Source organism: Aphelocoma coerulescens, chromosome 20 (genome assembly GCF_041296385.1).
Source record: "Aphelocoma coerulescens isolate FSJ_1873_10779 chromosome 20, UR_Acoe_1.0, whole genome shotgun sequence".
NCBI lineage: Eukaryota > Metazoa > Chordata > Aves > Passeriformes > Corvidae > Aphelocoma > Aphelocoma coerulescens.
This window is the reverse complement of record NC_091033.1, coordinates 7,691,213-7,709,147: the sequence shown is the minus strand read 5'-3', so window position 1 is coordinate 7,709,147 and position 17,935 is coordinate 7,691,213. Positions and strand designations below refer to the sequence as shown.

Here is a 17,935-nt window from a genome sequence, read left to right as displayed (position 1 = left end):
TTTTCTACTGGACTGCTCCAATACCAGAGCACATCAGGAGGACTTTCCACCTAATCTCAAAGCGTGAGAGTGGCTGGTGTGTATGACAGAAAGAAAAGCCCATGTGCATCAGCTGTGCTTTCTCTTCAGCATCATTCAGTTCTGGAATCTTCCTGCAGCATAAATGCCATACTGCTGCTCCCACTATTGCAGTGGAGCCATTTAGATGCTTGTCTTCCTCCAAAAAGACCCGAGACACTACAGGCATTCAGGACTTACTGAGTGGCAGGACTTGGCATAGCACAGCATCCAGACGGTTTGGGTCTGCCTGTGAAAGGTCCATTGAAAACAAAATCCCAGCTGAACACTACAGCTGGTAACATCCAAGAGCAGGAGGCAAAGTCAGCTACACATGGTCCATGTTCTGTACTCAAGCATGGAAACCACTTTTGCACATGCCACACCTGTGCTATGTAGGAGGATGTGAAAAGAACACAAGACAAGGAGGGAAGAAAGAACCTGTGCTGGAAGGAGTCAGGGGCTGAGGTGGTGTGCAAGGCAGCACGTGCATGCATGGACCTGCAAGGAATGACAGAGAAGGAGGTCAAAACAAAAAAGGGAAATCAAATTGTTCTTCATTACCATATATTATAAGAAATGTAACATGCCAGGTTTTTATGGTTCTTTTTATGGCCATTAATAACAATGGTGGCTCTGAGAGCTACACTGCTGCTATGGATAATTAAATCTTATGCTCAGGGCAGAAGCTGGGCCACCCCGGGCAATCAGACCTGGATTCCCCTGTGCAGCATAAAGACTTATTCTAACAGAATAAGAGTGGGAGCAGGCTGGGGTGTGCTTGGATGGATATGATGACACTGAGTGCCCCCACAGCACTGCTGCATCCACATGGGCCAGCGCTGACAAGAGGGGCACGAGGCCACAGCACAGGCTGCAGCCACAACCTGAGTGGCTGATGGGCAGAGCTGCAGCCCTGCAGTGATGCCACACTGCCATTTGCAATTCAGACACTGCCAGAGTCAGCCCCAACACCTGTGTTAGCAGCCAGATATCCTGGAAACAGACACGCTCAAGAGGGGCTGGAGTCTTCTGCAGACTGTCAGCAGTTTTGCCTTTATGAAACACAAGCAAGTAAAACAGTAAATCAACCCCCCAGTGTACAGAACAGCCAGCTTGAGAATTAAGACACAAAAAGTCAAGGAATCAAGAAGCTTGGATTCCCAGAGTGACATTAATTCTCACCACAGTCCCACAGGGCACATTTTAGTTTATGCCTTAATACAGAGCATTAATGTGGCAGGAAGCTGAGCCTCTGCACGTCCTGGCTTGTGCAATTTGCTCCCAGTGGTCCCTCTCCATTCTAGCAGCCAGACTTCCACTCACACAAAGCTGTCTCAGATTAACAGAATCTCATGTGCACCTGAATTTTCAGTGTTTAGCCTATTGTTCCTACACACACAATATAAAACAAAGCAAATCTGGGAGAGAAGAGAGCCCAGGTGCAACAGCTCCTGACCAAGGGGTGGGTACAGCCCCAACCAGCTGCTTGGTGCCCTCTCCCCACTGCACCAGCCTCTGTCCAGACAAAGGCATTTCCCACCACATGCCACAGTGCTGATGTCAGGTGTGTGTAGGAGCTCCCAAACTCTGAGATCTGAGCCTTCCTCCAGCAGCAGCCAGGCTGATGGCAGAGCCAGGGCTGGGACCAGCTTCCCCATGTGCACCCAGAGCGTTGTCAGGAGGTGCAGGGTTTCTTGCAGATGCAGAGGCTCAGGCACACAGACCTTCTTTACACTCTCCTTACACCAGAATCTCCAAACAAATTTCACTCTGACTTACATAAAAACAGCCTCAGAAAATATCTATCAGCACAGACACAGATCAGCCTGACAGAGACTGGTACTTCAGCCCAGGGGTTGATATCAGTCCATGCCACTGTGGTTCAGCAATAGGGTGGGGAGGACTTTGCTGTCCAGTTTTCCAACACAAGCTGCAGCCCCTCAGCCTGCTTGCCCTTTGACAAATTTTCATTAAACTATGGGCACTTTACTGCATGCTTTGTGCCTTAAATATCTCTTATTAGCATTTGAGTGTCTTCCTCCTTAGCAAGCTTGTGAGGCTCCCATTAAGGGTAATGAGAGTCAAACTCCTGGGAGGCAAGGAGAATATATGCCCCAACATCTCCTGGTTATGGTCTCCTCTAACCAGTATGTCAGAGCATCATCTGCCAGGGATTTATTACAGAGGCATTTTACAACAGGCCCTATTATAAGTTATTAAGGAATGGAGAAGCTTCTACTGTTCTTTCATTAAATATTAATAGAACATTTATAAACCTATCCTTAATTTAAAGTGTTACCTTTAATCAAAGCCCTGGTGATAATGATGCAGCCTTTGGTAAGGCCCCTTTGGTAGTATTTAAACCTTCTACACTGAAGTTTTATGCGCCTGTGGGGGCATTCCTGCTCCAGGCAGAGAGGAGCTCTGGCCAGTGCAGGTGCAGACCAGGCATTCTGGGCTGGCAGCTGCAGATGCTGCCTGCTGCAGGAAGGGCATGGAGCTGGGCAGCAGCCTGAGCAGGGCTGCTGAGCTTCCTCTCCAACACCCCTGCCATGGGTATGCAGCATCAGTGGCCAGCAGGGAGGCACAGAGCTGCTGGCTCACAGCCATGCCCAGGACACACGGCCACTGTTGGGTCTCCTGCCCCAGCCCAGCTGGGTGCTGCTCACCTGTTTTACTGTCCACAGTGAAGTGCTGCTCCCCCTCCAGCACACTGTAGACTACCCGGGCACTGCTCCCATAGGTGGGGTCGTCAGCATCAGAGGCCATCACCTGCATCACAGAGGTGCCTGCAGCAGGGACAAGAAGGAAAACATAAAGTCAGGGAGGAGTTGAGAAGAGCAACGCAGATCTCAGAGCAGAGCCTAACACTGACTGCTTGCAAATGATGAGGGAAAAAAGAACAGCTGGGTGCAAATGCAGCATCACCTTCCCACCAAACACCTGAAAGTCAGGACTCCAGACACTGCTGCAAATGCCTCTGGCATGCTGCAGAGTGGCAGGAGGGACAGAAGGGACAGGATGTTGGGCCATCCTGGGGCAGGGCCTGCTCTCCAGGAGATCACTGCTGTGAACAGCTGGGGGCTTTTCTCCCAATAGCCTTCTACTGGACCATCTAGGAAGGAGCTGGGGATATCATACTCACACCTGCCCCTCCAGTCAGCACAGAGTGACATGGTCACCTCGAGACCACAGAGAGACCACCCAGCTAGAGCCTGACCCATGCTGCAGCACCACTGCAGCCCCCAGACCTGCACAGGGACAACAGCCACAGGAGAGGAAAGGCTTTCACTTGCCCAGAGCCAGACAGAGCACCAGGTCCTCATGCTCTACACGTAGCAGGGCAGGAGGACTATAAATTGGATAAAAGTCCATCAAATGTCTGCAATTAAGTTATTGATTTTCAAGGCTGCCTCATTAAACTGGGCACTTCACTCCAACTGTCCCTGTGATGGCTTTAATTTGACATCATGTTCAATTTAACAAAAGCAGGACCCAGGACATGAGGGTGGGGGCAGGTGCAAAGGGGCTGAGATCTAGAGAGACAACAGAAGGCAGGAAGGAAGGGAAGCCTAACCCTACCTCCAGACACCTTGAGAAAGGAGGTGGTGTGACCAAAGCATTGTGAGGACAGGTTACCCTGTTTCATTTCTAGCACTAGACTCAGTGCATCCCTGCCCAAAGGTCAAGCCCTGGCGCCAGTCAGTCAGAAGCAGCTTCTGCTCCTATGTCACAGCAGGCAGGTATGGAGCTGAAACCAGTCCAGAGGGGGATGAGAAGCTTCAGTCCCTGGTGCCTTCCTCCTCCCTTGCCAGGAGACCACAAGCCCAGAGCCTGCAGGCAAGCCAGGGAGCTCCTGCACCAGCCCTGCCTGGACTCAGGCACAAGACGAGGCAGCACAGACAGCAGTGCTGCTGTGAGCAGCTGGGATGCACACACTGCCCCCAGTTCAGTTCACTCTGATCTCCTGGAAAGGGTGTTCACTGAGGGAAGCGAGCAGTTACCATGGTTGCTTTTCATTCTCCCTGGCAGCTTTCTCAGAGCTGCAGCTCTGCTGATAACAGGAGAATCCCCCTCATCGGTCTTCAGCAACAAGCTAGTTCGAGTCCACTTATTTATGCTTTGCTGTCTCCAGTGAAGTTATGGTGCATCCCTGCCAGGCAAGTCCAGATTTTACACCACGGCAACACTGGCTCTCTGCCTCGCAAACAACTGTTTAAGAAATACTATTGCTGCATTTCCTCCTCCTCTCTCTGGCATCACACAACTCCTTCAAGCAGGTAAGAGCCAAGGCAGATCACCCCCACACCAGCACTGCACATTCCCTCGGGCAGCTTGGCATGTTCCCTTGGGAAGCTTCTGCTCAGAGAGCAAAAAAAGGGACCAGAGAAGGGAAATGACACCAGGGTCTCCAAGCATCCCTCTCCCAGCTGCAGTAGAGAAGCCAGCTAGGGATGCTGGAGGTGCCAAAGTTTGAGAATCACACAAAGCAGTACCTGCCCCGGGAACAAGAGAGGGCTCCCTCTGCACAGCCTGGCAGCAACTGAGAGCCTGGTGTCCACAGCAGCACCCACTCCTGCACCTGCAGCACAGGCAGAGCCTGCTGACTTTGCACAAACATCCCACGCTCCAAGAACCACTTGTTCCTGCCTAGGGTGAGGAGATTCAAAACTCACCCACAGGTACCCAAGCCCACAGAAGGCTCCTGGTCCACAGCTGCTGGACTCTCCCGAGAACTGGAGCAACAGGGCAGCAGATCCAGCTCCATGTCCCAGGGGTGAGCCCCATGTTTGGGACCAGAGCTTTCTGCTCTAGGGCAAGGGAAACCAAGAAGCATGAGGAGCATTGCAGCAAGACACCTTCACTCAGAGGCAGAGGATGGGGCACACGGCCCTTGGGCTGCAGCCAGCAATGCCAGAGGCGCTCTTCCCCACCTGCCCTCACAGCATCTCATTAACAAAAGAGCAACATCAGCCAGGTAGGGAACACTGAGCCCACTTTGTGCCTTGGCCTGTCGCCCATGAAGGTGCACTGCAGCCTGCTCAAGGTCACCTAAAGGGTATCAGGAATCTATCAGTTCAACTTTCCAGCATCCTCCCCTAACCTCCACTTATCCCTTTTCCACCCCTCTCCTCCCACTCTCTTTCCATGGGAAGAGCAATGGTGTTCAGTTTCAGCTTAACCTGGTCTCCTCCTTCCTGCAGAGACAAGTTTTCCCCGGCTCCCACCCTGCTCCAATATTAGTCCCTGCTCTCCAAGCACAGCACTGCCCACAGCAAGTACAGCATGTACAGCTTTTATTTAGTTTTCTGGCACATGCCTTAGCCATAAAAGATACACTAAATAAAATCTAAACATCCATCATGTACTCTATCACCCGCCTCCCATAACCAAGAAGCCTGAGCCTGTATCCAGAGAGATAATTAGACATGTAAAATGAGATAAGACCTTGGTTCCTCCCCCGACCAGCTCACTCCGCAGATCAGAGGAAACCAACAATTTTACATAAAAATTAACAGGTCAGTAGGCATCTCTTATTCTCCCTCTGCAAAGGTGTGATCTGGCACAGCAGATCAAACGAACCCTGCTTCCCCCCCAGAAGAAAGGGGGAACAAGACCCTCACTTCCAGAGCAATCCTTCCTCCAGCCTAGCTGACTCTGGCTGCCGGCCATCCTCTGGCCCCATGGGCCCTGCCTGGGCTGCCCCCATTCCACACCCTGAGCCATCCTGGAGATCTGCCAGGGACAGCAGCCAGCCCTCAGCTCTGCCAGCAGCATCCCTTCTCCGCTGTGAGCCAGGCTCAGCAGGGCAGGGAGGGGCTGCCCACACAGAGAGGTGCCCACGATGCCCCAGGAGCTGCGGGATGCAGGAGCTGTGTCTCTGCAGGGTCTTATCCCACGAGTGCAGAGCCCAGCCTGCCAAGCCACCCTGCCATGCTGAGTGTCCCCAGGGCACAGCAGCTCAGCCCAGTGCCCTGGATGGGATGGATGGGGCTCTGCAGGGCACCTATGGAATAGCAATGCAGGCGTGTCCTGGCATCTGTGACTGCCTTCCCACAGGACCCAGAGCCTCTGGGGCCAGTCGCAGCGACCCTGCAGGAAGATGGCTGATAGCTCCAGACCACTTGCTATGCCACTCACTCCAAACACGTTTAGCTAAAAGATGTGTTGACAGGCAAACTCCAAACACATCCTCAAGCAGAGAGGCCCTGCACTGAATCCACAAGCAAGTGGCTGGGACCTGTCACTTCCCCAGGGACAGAAGTACAGCCAGGCTCTGGGCAGGCAAACAGGCAAATGAGCAGCAGGAAAACCCAACACTTGCTAAATTTGACTGTCCCTCCTCATGGCAGAAGCAGTCACCCTTCCGAGATGAAACCAGGAGCCTCCAGATGCTCTCCAGACCAGCTCTGGGGCTCAGTTGCCACCTTCATGCCATGCTGAGAGCCCTTTCTATGTGGATCTGGCCAGCTCCAGGACAGCACTTCAGCACTTCAGCCCTGCAGAACATCAGAACCCTGCAAGGAGTGCTGTGTCACGCAAAGCCACGTGCTCTGGCCTGATGCCAGTGTGCAGCACTTGCATCCCAGGGGCCTGAGTGCCATGGGGCAGGAAGCAGGTGGGATTTTTATAAACAATGCAATTTACAGCTTTTGTCTGGCCCCAAACACCTGCAGTGGCTGATGCACCCTAGACACACTCAGGCAGGACATCAGGGGAAAAAAAATGAACTAGAGCAGCTTAAAAATTACTGGAGCAGAAGTGAGTTTCTTGCAATCTTGTGAACATCCTGACTTGGTAGAAAGCCAAGCCCAGAGGAGATTCACTGCAGAGGCCTCACACCCTGCAGGACCAGCCTGAGGGTGATAACCTGCCAGGGGTGCAATTGCTCAAATGTGCTACTGTGGAACTTCTTTTGGGGTGTCTGGCCAGAGAAAGCCACTGCACAAGGCACCCCACCCCCTGGCATGAAGCAGGTAAACATGGTGCCATGGGGAGCAAACCAAAGCATTCCATGAAGAGGCCCAGGTTCCCTGAGGGGCTGCCAAATGCAGCCTGGATGAGGTGGTCTCTTGGGCAGGGCAGTGTTTGGAGCCTGTCCAATGACCTAGAGCACAGTGCAGATAGGGAAGGACTCATCTTACTAAGGACAAACAGACAGGGCAAGCCCCAGCTCGCAGCCACTTGCAGTCCCAGCAGCTTCCAGATACACACAAGTGACTTAAGCACTTTCTAGTGAGGGCAGGGGGGGAAATCAGATTGCCTGCAAGTGTTCTGGCTGCATGGTAAACAAAGTGTTTTTCTCTGCTTCCAGCATGGAGATTAAAAAATTTCTCTTCACAATAATCACTTCTGCATTCAGCCAGCTTTGTGCTGGAGTCAGGGCTTGACCCCAAGTTTCTGCCTGTACAGCCAAATCGCCTCTAATCTGGACATGGTGCTACACAGAGAAATGAGAGTGAAATGCATCAGGGGAGGAGTATGTTCTGATGAAAGCATATGCCTTTCCTGGCATGCTCCTCACTCCAGGCCCTGCCTGCTCCCCAAAGACCCCACAAGTGAGCTCTGGGCTGCAACACCCACCCTGTGCAACCAACAGAGCTGGCTTACAGGAGGCACAGTGTTCTGGATTTGGGCTCACGCATGAGTGCAGCAGACAGCTGTTAAGCAGACCCCAGGGAGCTCAGGAAAGGAGCCCAAAATACAGCTAATTTTAGCATCTCCTGTAACAAGGTGAAGCTCCTGCAGTTCCAAGGCAGCTGGCTGGGTCCCATCCTACATTGTTCTGCAGCTGCAGGTCTCTCCCTCTGGTACGGGGTTCTGCTCAACTCTGATGTTTTGGAGAGATCCACACTGGAGTACCCACAGAGGCTGAGCCTCAGGTGCCAGCACAGATCAGCTTGCAAGCTCTTGGCCAGCAGCTTCTCCCTGAGGTGACAGGACAGCAGTGGAGCTGTGAACAGGGTTTGCAGCTCAGGCCCCATCCTGCAGACAGACTGCTCCTTGGGGTGCACAGCAGTCAGTGAAAATGCTCCCAAGCAGCCCCAGGAGCCCCTGTTTTCCTCAACCTGGGTGACTCCAGAGCATGGCCTCCAGCCCTGCCCCCCTCAGGGGGCTGAGAAGGGACCTCTCTACCCCTCTACAGCCCCAGCTGCCCTCCCTGCCAGGCCAGGTCCAACTGCCCCTTCTGCACTCAAACACGGCAAGCATCCCACAGCAGCTGCACTACTGCCCCTGATGCCCCAGGCCAGATCAGGTTTCTACATAAAAGCCAGTTGCTGGTTTTGCAGCTGGTTCTGCTGTGCCAAGGGAGGCCAGATAAAGTTGTTGGGTCACCTTCCATTTTGGATGTGCTTCTTCTAAGTGCAGGATATCCCTGTGTAGAAAACAATGACTTCCCCAGCCTGGATCATAGGCTGGGGTTAGCTCCAGGCACCACCTCTGCCTTTTACAATTCCCACACTCCAGCCTTATCCTCCTGACCATCCTGCATCTGCCACTTTTGATCCATCAGATAACAACAGCAACCCCTTTCCCTTTGCAGACGTTTACAGTGAGTCTGGATGAGTTCATGGAAGACAGATACTAAAGCTGACTAAACCCCCAGAAACCACCCACAGCCAAAGAAATTTCCAAGCTGGAAACAGATGATGGCTGGGAGAATATTAAGAAGAGCATCACATGTCCTGTGTGTGCTGTTCCTCTTTCCTAAGAATGCACTCTGACCACTGCCAAGGCAAGGTCCTGGAACAAAGAGGCCTTTAGTCCACCCCCAGTCTCACAGTCTCAGGCAGCACGTACGATGTCTACCCAAACACACAGCCCTGGCCCCAGCGCAGAGCAAGGGGCAGCTGTGTTGCAAAGCACTCCCAGTTACTCTGAGAGTTTGTGCAGTTCTCTCATTTGTTATTCCCTCTTAGACACTAGGAAATCAAATGACTTTCCCTCCCAATTAGTACTCCTTCATTATGCAAATAATGTCCTTTGATCTGCTCCTGCTGTCACAGAGCGGATCTGACTGTATTTGGTTTATTCCTCTTCACGCCCCAGGAAGGCACCCACCTCTGGGAGCTGGGACTCTGCTTTTGGCAGGGAATGGGGAGTGCAGCTGAGAGCTGCCTTGAGTGAGGACAAAAACCACCCAAGCACAAACCCCAGTGAGGTCTGGGGGGGAGGAAGAAGGTGTCACCCTTAACTTTTCAGGCTGGGATGCAGAGCAAAGGCTTCAGAGCAGCAGAGACAGGGAATGAGCAGCTCCCTACAGCTCCAAGCTGGAGAGCAGCCCTGCCCTTGGAATGGCCCCACTCCAGCCCCTTCCCCAGCAGAGCACAGCTGAATCCAAATGGTGCTGAGAGCACGCAGGATCACCAGCAGGTCCCCAGGCTTTGATGCTGATACACTAATAACCAACCTTTGTGCCCCTGCTTGGCCAACATCAAGCTGGGATCACCTCCAGCCACGTTCAGGAAGGCAGCAAGGGACACTCTCCCCATTCACTCTCAGGAAAATACCCCGCAGGTCTAGGGGAGATGCTCTGTCCAGCTCAGAGGCAGCAAATGTCACTATCAATACCAACAACAACAAAGCCACAAAATGATCACAGCTGCACCCAGCCTTGATGCCACAAAAGGAGCACTCCCACACAAAAAGGGCCTGGTGGGGCATTTCCCACGAGAATACCTTGAACTTCACCTCCCTGGCCCAGCAGCTTCCCATGTCCTGCACCCTCAGCTGTTCCTACAGCATCTGGAGCTGAACTTCTCACACCAGGTCCATGACCAGCCCCATCTATCTCCCAGCTGCTGAACCTTGGAGGGTTGAGCAGAAAGCTCCTTGCCAGTTTATGCTTTCACAGGATGTGTCCATCCTGTCTTTTGTGCTGCCTGTTCCTGGGCAAAGCACTGGTAAGCTGAGGGGGAAGCGGGAGGGAGCTGGGGACTTGCAGCAACAGCAGCATGTGGGTCCCTCCTGCTCTGCACTCACACTGCTGGGGCCCAGGCAGCAGCACCATGGGAAGATGATGTGTGATGCCCTCCCTGGGCCATCTCCAGGGTGAGGCTCCTCTGGAGGAGCCCATACACTCCCCAGGATGGCCAGGCTGCAGAAGGCTCGAGGCTGAGGCAGGCAGGTAGCCTGGAAAGCAGAACAGGCTCTTGGCTCCAGCTCCCCTCTCTAAGCACACAGCTGGGAAATGCAGCCCACGCCGTTCACAGTACTTCTCTTTACTTTTAACTTCCGAGTATTTTAATTTGCAGGAATCGCCTTCTTTCATGTTGTGAAACCGTGTTTCTTTCTCCCTCTGATCTCCAATTTTGCATAGAAACTGTCTCCTTTGATATGTCTTGTTCACATCAGTCTGATCAGGCAGCTCCATAATTGTTAGTGATTTTCAAAGAACTGGGATCCTTGTCTAATACTCAGAGTTGAGAATTCCTAGCTTTTTAAAATGTTGTTCAAGCAAATGAGATTAATTTAATTTCTTTCTTCCCTTTGGGAACAGGATGCCTCTTGCTTTGGTGCCCACATGCTGTCTTTCATTTCTCCAGGAGCATACAGCTATAGTTCAAGGGGTCACTCTCTGACTGAGGGAAGGATTTGCGCAGGTAACTGGAAGCGAAAGGAGATCTTGGGATGCCTCAGGACAACTTGTTCTCCATACATCAACAGAATCCAAGCAGCAGCAGCTCCTCTGGTGCGGGCAACTCCTGTACATCTGTACCTGCTAGAGGCCACGCACCAGCCTTGCAATATGCTGCACATCAACCATGGAGAGCTGGAGCTCTGTCCTGAGGCAGAGCAGACCCAAGCACCATCCCCTGCACTCTGCTGCCAGGATGCCTCTGCAGCCAGACCTTCCTGCAGCAGCACAGCAGGACCTGGTGCTTCACCTGACCTGGCCTGTCAAGCCCCTGGTGCAGCTCAGCTGCTCCCCCTGCCCCAGGGGCTCTCTGCAGTCCCAGCACCGTTACTGTGCCCTGTGCTGACTCATCCCTTGCTGATAGTGTTGGGGTCCTGCCTGATCTTCGATGTCAGCCTTTCACAAGCTGTCTTCTACCTGGATATAGCCTCTGGGAACAGTGATTTACAGTTCCTGCTTGCAGCACATCCTGACACACACAGCCTGCTATAGGGGTAGCAGAGAGCCCAGGGAATGGCATGGACAGAGAACAGTGTGGACAGGGAATGGTGTGGCTCTGGGCAATGCAGCACCAGCCACTCTCCTGGACTCCAGCTGTGCTCAGCAGCATGGGAACCCAGCAACAGGAGCGAGGGCAGCTCACACATCACCTCCCTGCACCCCTCCCGATGCTTGGGTGAGCACAAAGCCAACTGCCCTGCTCCTCATCATCCCAGCCTGGCCCCCAGAGCTTCAGTGAGGTTGATCACCAACACACTTAGAAGGGGTCTGGTGCCAAGGGGTCGGGCAGCTAAGGCTTAACACAGGGAAGCCACGCTTCTGTCACAGGGACATGAATTCCCCAATCTCATCCAACAATGCCTGGCCCCTCAGAGAAGGACAGATCCAGCTGAGAAGGGTGTGGCAGTGCTGCATGGGGACACACAAAGGGATGATGCCCGGGCAGCCCTGGGGCTCAGAAGAGCAGCAAAGCAGCGCACAGAGGATGGCCTGAGTTGGGGGAGAAGCACCACTCAGACCAATCTGAACCACAGGCAGACGTGAGCCCCTTGGCTTGTGAGGGCTTAGTCCAACCCCCCAGCACTGAGGAGGGAGGGGGCTCTACAAAGCCAGAGTCAATGCACAGTGGGCAGCTGGCACCACCACGACCCCGTCCCCAGAGCACGGCTTAGGGCTGAGACTGAGCACTCAGCCAAAGGCTGGCAATCAGCTCAGAGGATTTATCCACTTGCTTTTCTTAAGCCACCTTATTTATTTTTTCCCTTTTGGTTCCCTAGCTCTGGAATCCCTGGGATTTGCAAGTAGTTTTTGTGGGGTACAGCAGGCTCAAGGCTTGACAGGAGAGAGGCACAGGTTTCCCAGCCCACATCCTCCTCTCAGCAGACCTACCGATGGGGGACAGCTCCGCCACGCTGCCGATGTAGGGCCCCTCCAGGAAGCGCGGCTCGCTGTCGTTGATGTCCTGCACCTTGATGATGAACTCCGACTCGGGCTCCAGCAGCTGGTCCGTCTGCCGGTCCCGGGCCTGCGCCCGCAGCGTGTAGAAGGTTTTCTGCTCCCGGTCCAGGCGCTCGGTGGCATGGATGTCACCTGTGATCTCATCGATGAGGAAGATGGTCCCTGCGCCCTCCCCGGAGATCGTGTACTTGATGGAGCCGTCTCCCTCATCCGAGTCTGAGTGGATCTGCCAGGGAAAGAGGGAAAGGGTGGGAGCAGGCTGGGGCCGTGCTGGTACCCAGCCCTAGCCACCTGCACAAGATGCCCACGGTCCCTGTGTGATGCCCCTCTGCTCCTGTTGGACTGGAGAATGACAGCATCACCAGACAACTCCTGTGCACAAAGGAAGGCCCAATAAACTGGGACTTCAGGCCTGCCTTTAGGGGTCTGCAGATCACAGATTCTGCCAGTGCTCACCCCCACTACAAACCAAGGGACAAACCACATCAATAAGGGGTTAGGAGATGATGGAAAAGACAACTCAACTGCACTCCAAAAAAAGAGGCTTCCCTATGGGCAAGGACCCAGGACTCTGGCAGTGTGGGATCACCTCTCCCAAGCTGCACGGGTACTTCATCATCAGCATCCATCCTCCTCTACACAACCAACTGCCCAAAGTCCATCCTCATCCACCCGCTTTGCCACAGCCACAGCCACCCTCCAAGATCTGGGCAGCTGGTGCTGACAAGTCTCCCTGCTGAAGAGCTCACACACTCGCTGCACCCCTGTGCTGGGTTTACATGGCAGGGTAACAGGGGGTCACGACATCCCATCATCATGCCCAGAGCCCCATCTGGACAAAATCTGCAAGAGAATGTGACAAATCGGCTCATGTTCAGGAGTGCAAACAGACCCTGAGGAAGATGCCTTTGCAGGCAATCTCTGCTGTTTCATTTTTAAATTAAGACAATGTTTAGAATTAGGAAAAGAAAGGGTAAACAGCAGCTCCCCATGGACCAAGAGCTGACTGGAATCCAGGCCAGACGTCCAGAGATAATTTTATTGGTGGCATTAAACTGAGTTATGAGGTTTTTACAATCCAGCCACTTATGAGAAATCTATTAACAGTAACTGGACAGGCAGAATGCATCTTGACAGAGAGCAGCATGGGCATTAATTGGGACAATCCATAACGGGACAGGGCCCCGGAAAGGTTTCATCAGCTGCTTTCATTTGTTTCCTACAATTTCTGCTTAGAATCAGCAAAGTCATGTCCCCCCTCCAAAAAAAGAAAAAAGCCGTCCATTAATCGGCTAATGAAATATGAAAATGTTTATGGGCCATTCAATCTTCCAAACTGCAGTTCTATAAACCACCTTTCAGACATACAGCTCTACCAGCAAGAATTTATACCAGAGCTGCCTCTTTTTTTACGATGCCTTCATTATATTTGTCTTGTTAGATACAGTTTATATATTTATTTCATGAGTGAAGGACCCACACGTTAGACAATTCAATGCATTTTGCACAACATTCACAAATTACTCCCCATGGTGACACATCTCTCAAGGCTTGCCTGGAAGGAGATCTTCACTCAGCTCACAAATAGGGCTGTGAGGGCAGCAGAGTCTGGGACCACAGTGATGGCTTTGGCTGCAAATCTGCTGGGGCAGCACCTCTTGGTATGTGCCTATGGGGTGGTCATCCTGCCCTGGCCCCCGGGAGCACCCTGCCCTGGTCTGTGGGGGTGGTCATCCCAGCCTGGCCATCCAGTCCCAACCCTCCCCACTGGCTGGTGGAGAGCTTGCTGCCCGCCCTCTTCACTTTATCATCCTCTCCCCAGTTCTCACTGCTACTCCGTGAGCTTTTCAGAACGAAGAAGGAGCATCAGCTCTGTACAGCACAGGTAACAGAAACCTGCATTTTTCTGCTGAACACCAGGCTCATGATTAATAATTAGGCCAGAGATAAAGCATCCAGCACCACATTGAGCTCTCAGCACATCCTCTTCACATATTTGCTCATTTCTGACTGCTCGGAGCAGACACCAGCATCCCTGCAAACCAGAATGCTAGGAAGAAAAATGGAGCCTGGGCTCAAGGGGCTGCAGAGATTGATTTACAGGGGAAGATTAAAAGAGCTAAATCTGTGCTGCTTGGCTAAACAACAACTAATGGGGGAGGGCCGGATCGCAGACTACAGAAGCCCGAGGGGAGATGCCATGGATGCGGACCACATCCTAGGGATGTTCTCTCCTCCCTGTTACGGCAGGCAGGCTTGGGGAACACCGCGCTCCCACGCAGCCTCAGGGATCCCACCATTCCCTGGGCATGGCAGGAGACTGAAGTCACACAGCCCTGGCACACGCTGGGCCCCAAAAGCCACCCCCCAAGAGGGACCACCCTGCCCTGCCTGCAGCTCAGCCCCCAGGCAAGGACAGCAGTGTCTGCAGAACTGGGACATCCAGAGGGCGGATAAAAGGCTGATCTGTCCCATTTGTTAAACAGGAAAATAGTTTCCTTGTCCTAAAAGACTACAACCAGAATTGTTACGAAGCCATTAATTACATACTAATAATTAAATAAAAATTAAATATGAACAGAGGTGCACATTCCTTATTAAAAGCAATTAAACAGAAAACAGAGATACACAAATAAAAAATTACTCCAGGGCTAGAAAAGAAAGAAAATCAAATAAAAACTAGCCCATAATAAAGGCGCACTCTGTTTGCTCCAACTCATAAAGCCCGAGTTCATCAATTTTCTTTAAATATTAGCAACTTAATTAAATCTGCTTTTTTCCCTTTAATCCTCTCCTCTATCTAAAATAGATCTGTCCACATGCAGAAGTTTGTAACTAGTGCTGACCCCATAATTCTATTTAAAAAACCCAAAGAAATCCACATCAAACTGACAGCAGCCTCAGGGGAAATTACAGTTCAGAAGAAGGATTAGCTGGAGAACCCAGATTTTATGGAAATGGTATCGGCCCTTCAGAAAGCACATGTAGGTGTGTGAGAGGCATCCACAGAGGGCAAGCCCCACCTACTCTGCAGGGTCCCCCAGAACAGCAAGGCTCTGGACCCACAGACTGTGCTAGGAGGGCTGGAACACTGCTGGGGACAACAGAGTCCCAGGCGAGCACTCCATCCTCTCCCAGTGCCAGGAAAAGCCTGGTCCTGTTGGCTTTCAGCTCTGCGGAGCCACAGGCAGTGACCTCAGTGCAGGCTGCCTGTTGTTGTGAGCCAGGCAGGTGATGGGGGTGGGTGACGTGGAAAGGGGCTGTAAAATGGGTGAGTTGTAGGCTTCAGTTCATTTGGAGCCGAGGCATTGCCAGGCCTAGGACAGGGCCCGGTGCCTCTGCTGCTCCCAGGGGAACCATGAATTAGCTGTGCCTGCTCTGAGGGCGGCGGAGGAGCACGGCTTTGAGTGTCTGCTGAAACGGACACAAATCTCCACTGAAATCCCTGCTGGCCCCCAGCCAAGAAACCCATTTTCAAGCTCCTCCAAGACTCATGCCCAGACAGCTGAGGCCATCAGACAGCCCTGCTGTACAAGCTCTTGGGCACTTTCCTTCAGGGTGAGCCCATGCCTCCAGCTCTAGCTGGATTGTGTTCCTCTGACTGGTCCCAACAGCTAGCACTGCCTTCACCCATATACAAACAACACATCTTCCTGACACAGGGGGCAGCTGCTTCTCCAAAGCTCCCAGAAAAGGATAAAGCCCAGCAACCCCAAGGTGAAATGCTCCTTCAGGCTCGAGACACCAGGATGGAGCAGCAGAGGTCTACGCCCAGCCTTCCCAGGAGGTCACACACCAGGGAAGTGTGGTGAGCTCCCACCTACAGACCCAGTCCTGCCCACTGTCACCTGCCAGCAGCTCCCACAGAGACAGGGCTTCTTGCACCCACCACCAGACATCACAAGAACCCAGTACACAACTGTAAGAACACAGATGTAAATCTCGGTGCATCCTGTCCTCATCTTTGGGAGCACATTAACCTAATCGCAGCCCACAGAGCATTTCTCTAGCCATGAACAACCTTCACATGGGCCCTCTCTCTGCTCAGCATTGCCAGCATGTCCACTCTGTCAGCCCCATGAAGACATCAGGTCAGCTTACCTTCCCCACATACAGCGGCTCCGTGCCCGTGTACTCCTCCACCACAAAGAACTGATTCCAGACCCAGCCACGCTTCACTCGCCCTCCGGCCAGCAGTGCAGGGTCACTGGGCTCCCCTAGGCCAGGGCCCTCCACCGCCGTGTGCATGGCCCAGGACCCCAGCTCCTGGATGGCGCAGAACAGCAGCAGCATGGTCCACGAGAAGCCCTGCAGACCCTTCGCCATGGCACTCTAAGAGGCTGCATGAGCAGGAGCTTTTGGACAGGCAGCCAGCATCCTTTAGGGAAGAGCAGGAGGAAAGTCCACACTAGCAGCGTGCGGCTGCCTGGTCAATGCAGAGCATCCCCATCCCTGCTGCATGCCGTGCCCTGCAGCCGGAGCAGTCCTGTCCCAGCACGAGTCACATCTGTGACAAGAGGCGTCCCGGACTGCCCGCTTCTGGCGTAGGAGCAGTCAGTGCTGGTGCCTTGCAGGCAGCTCCTGGGTCTCCAGAGAAGAGTCTGGCAGCTGGCATTTGTCCCCAGGGACAGAGCTGCAGGGCTCTGTGCTCGGCTGCTGCCGGTCTGGCTGGAGAAGGGGGTGATGCACAGCCTGCTTCCCACCCCACTGGTGGGCAGGGAACGCTGCAGCGGCACACGGGGCACTGGCACCCACCGCTGGCATTCACAGGAGGAGGAGGAGAGCTTTTCCACAAATGTTTTCACTGAGGACTTAAAAGGATGAGCTGCCGTAGCCAACGTCTGCCTGTCCTGTGGCAGCCTTGGACTACTGTGCGAGGGGTCTGGCAGTGCAGGTGCCCGTGCCTCATGTGCAGTTCACAAGGCCATTTGTAACTCCCATCTTGAGGAGGACGACATCCCAGTGTCTGGTGAAGGGTCCTTTGCCCAGATGATTCCAGTCACTTCCATTCTCTGCTGGCTCATGCAGGGAGTTGCAGGGCAGTCAGCAGCATCTCCAGGAGCCTGGAAAAGGCCAAGGTGTCAGAGCTGGTGTGAAAACAGGGCCCAGTGTCCCCCCTGTGCTGCTCCTGCAGCCTTGGCCTGTGTCTCCCACCCTGCCCTGCCCCGGGTGCTCCACAGCAGGGCCAAGTCCTGCAGGTTCTGCCAGAGCAGGAACACAATAGGGAGGGCTGCAGAGCTCTCAGCACTGCAGACATCTGCTCCAGCAGGGACTCTGAGACCAAGGACCCTGCTGACAAGGGCACCCCCTCACCACATGGTCCTGGCTGCTGAGAGGAGTGAGGCCTGTGCCAGGAGGCGGTCATTGGTGCCCACACTGCTAGGAGATGTAGCAGCACTCCTGGCACTGCACAGCTGCCAGTGCCTGTGCAGAACCAGACCACAGCAGTCCTGCACAGGCAGACAAAGCTCATGCTGGGGGATGCCAGCCCCTGGGAGGTGCAGCCTGTCCAGACACTCCTGCAAACCTTCCCTGCAGAACCTTTCTGTCATCTCACCTCTGCAGCCACAAGCAGGAGAAGAGCATCTGTTCAAGAATTCCCCACCTGGCTGACTCTAAATGTAACAGTTGGAAAAAAGGCTCTGTTGTAAGCTTCAAGCCACCCTCAAGGCACTAAGGGCTGAGATGTGAGACCTTTAGCCAAGGGTACATTGCATCCAGTGAGCACCTGGGGAGAAGAGGCCTGATCAGGAGATGGGGATGCAGCATCCAGCTCTC

At 53.4% G+C, this 17,935-nt stretch overlaps 1 protein-coding gene across 6 annotated transcripts in view; it reads right to left on the bottom strand.

Annotated features, from left to right (window-relative positions):
- The window catches only part of CDH22 (cadherin 22), a 76,578-nt gene that overhangs the window by 35,454 nt on the left and 23,189 nt on the right, over nucleotides 1-17,935 (bottom strand). For all 6 annotated transcript variants that reach the window (XM_069033979.1, XM_069033977.1, XM_069033978.1 and 3 more), the window contains 3 exons: nucleotides 16,259-17,220; nucleotides 12,089-12,383; nucleotides 2,730-2,849 (listed from right to left, as the gene is read on the bottom strand). In XM_069033979.1, coding sequence (XP_068890080.1) covers nucleotides 2,730-2,849; nucleotides 12,089-12,383; nucleotides 16,259-16,483 — 640 coding nt within the window. In that variant the 5' untranslated portion in view covers nucleotides 16,484-17,220. The remainder of the gene's footprint in view (nucleotides 1-2,729; nucleotides 2,850-12,088; nucleotides 12,384-16,258; nucleotides 17,221-17,935) is intronic.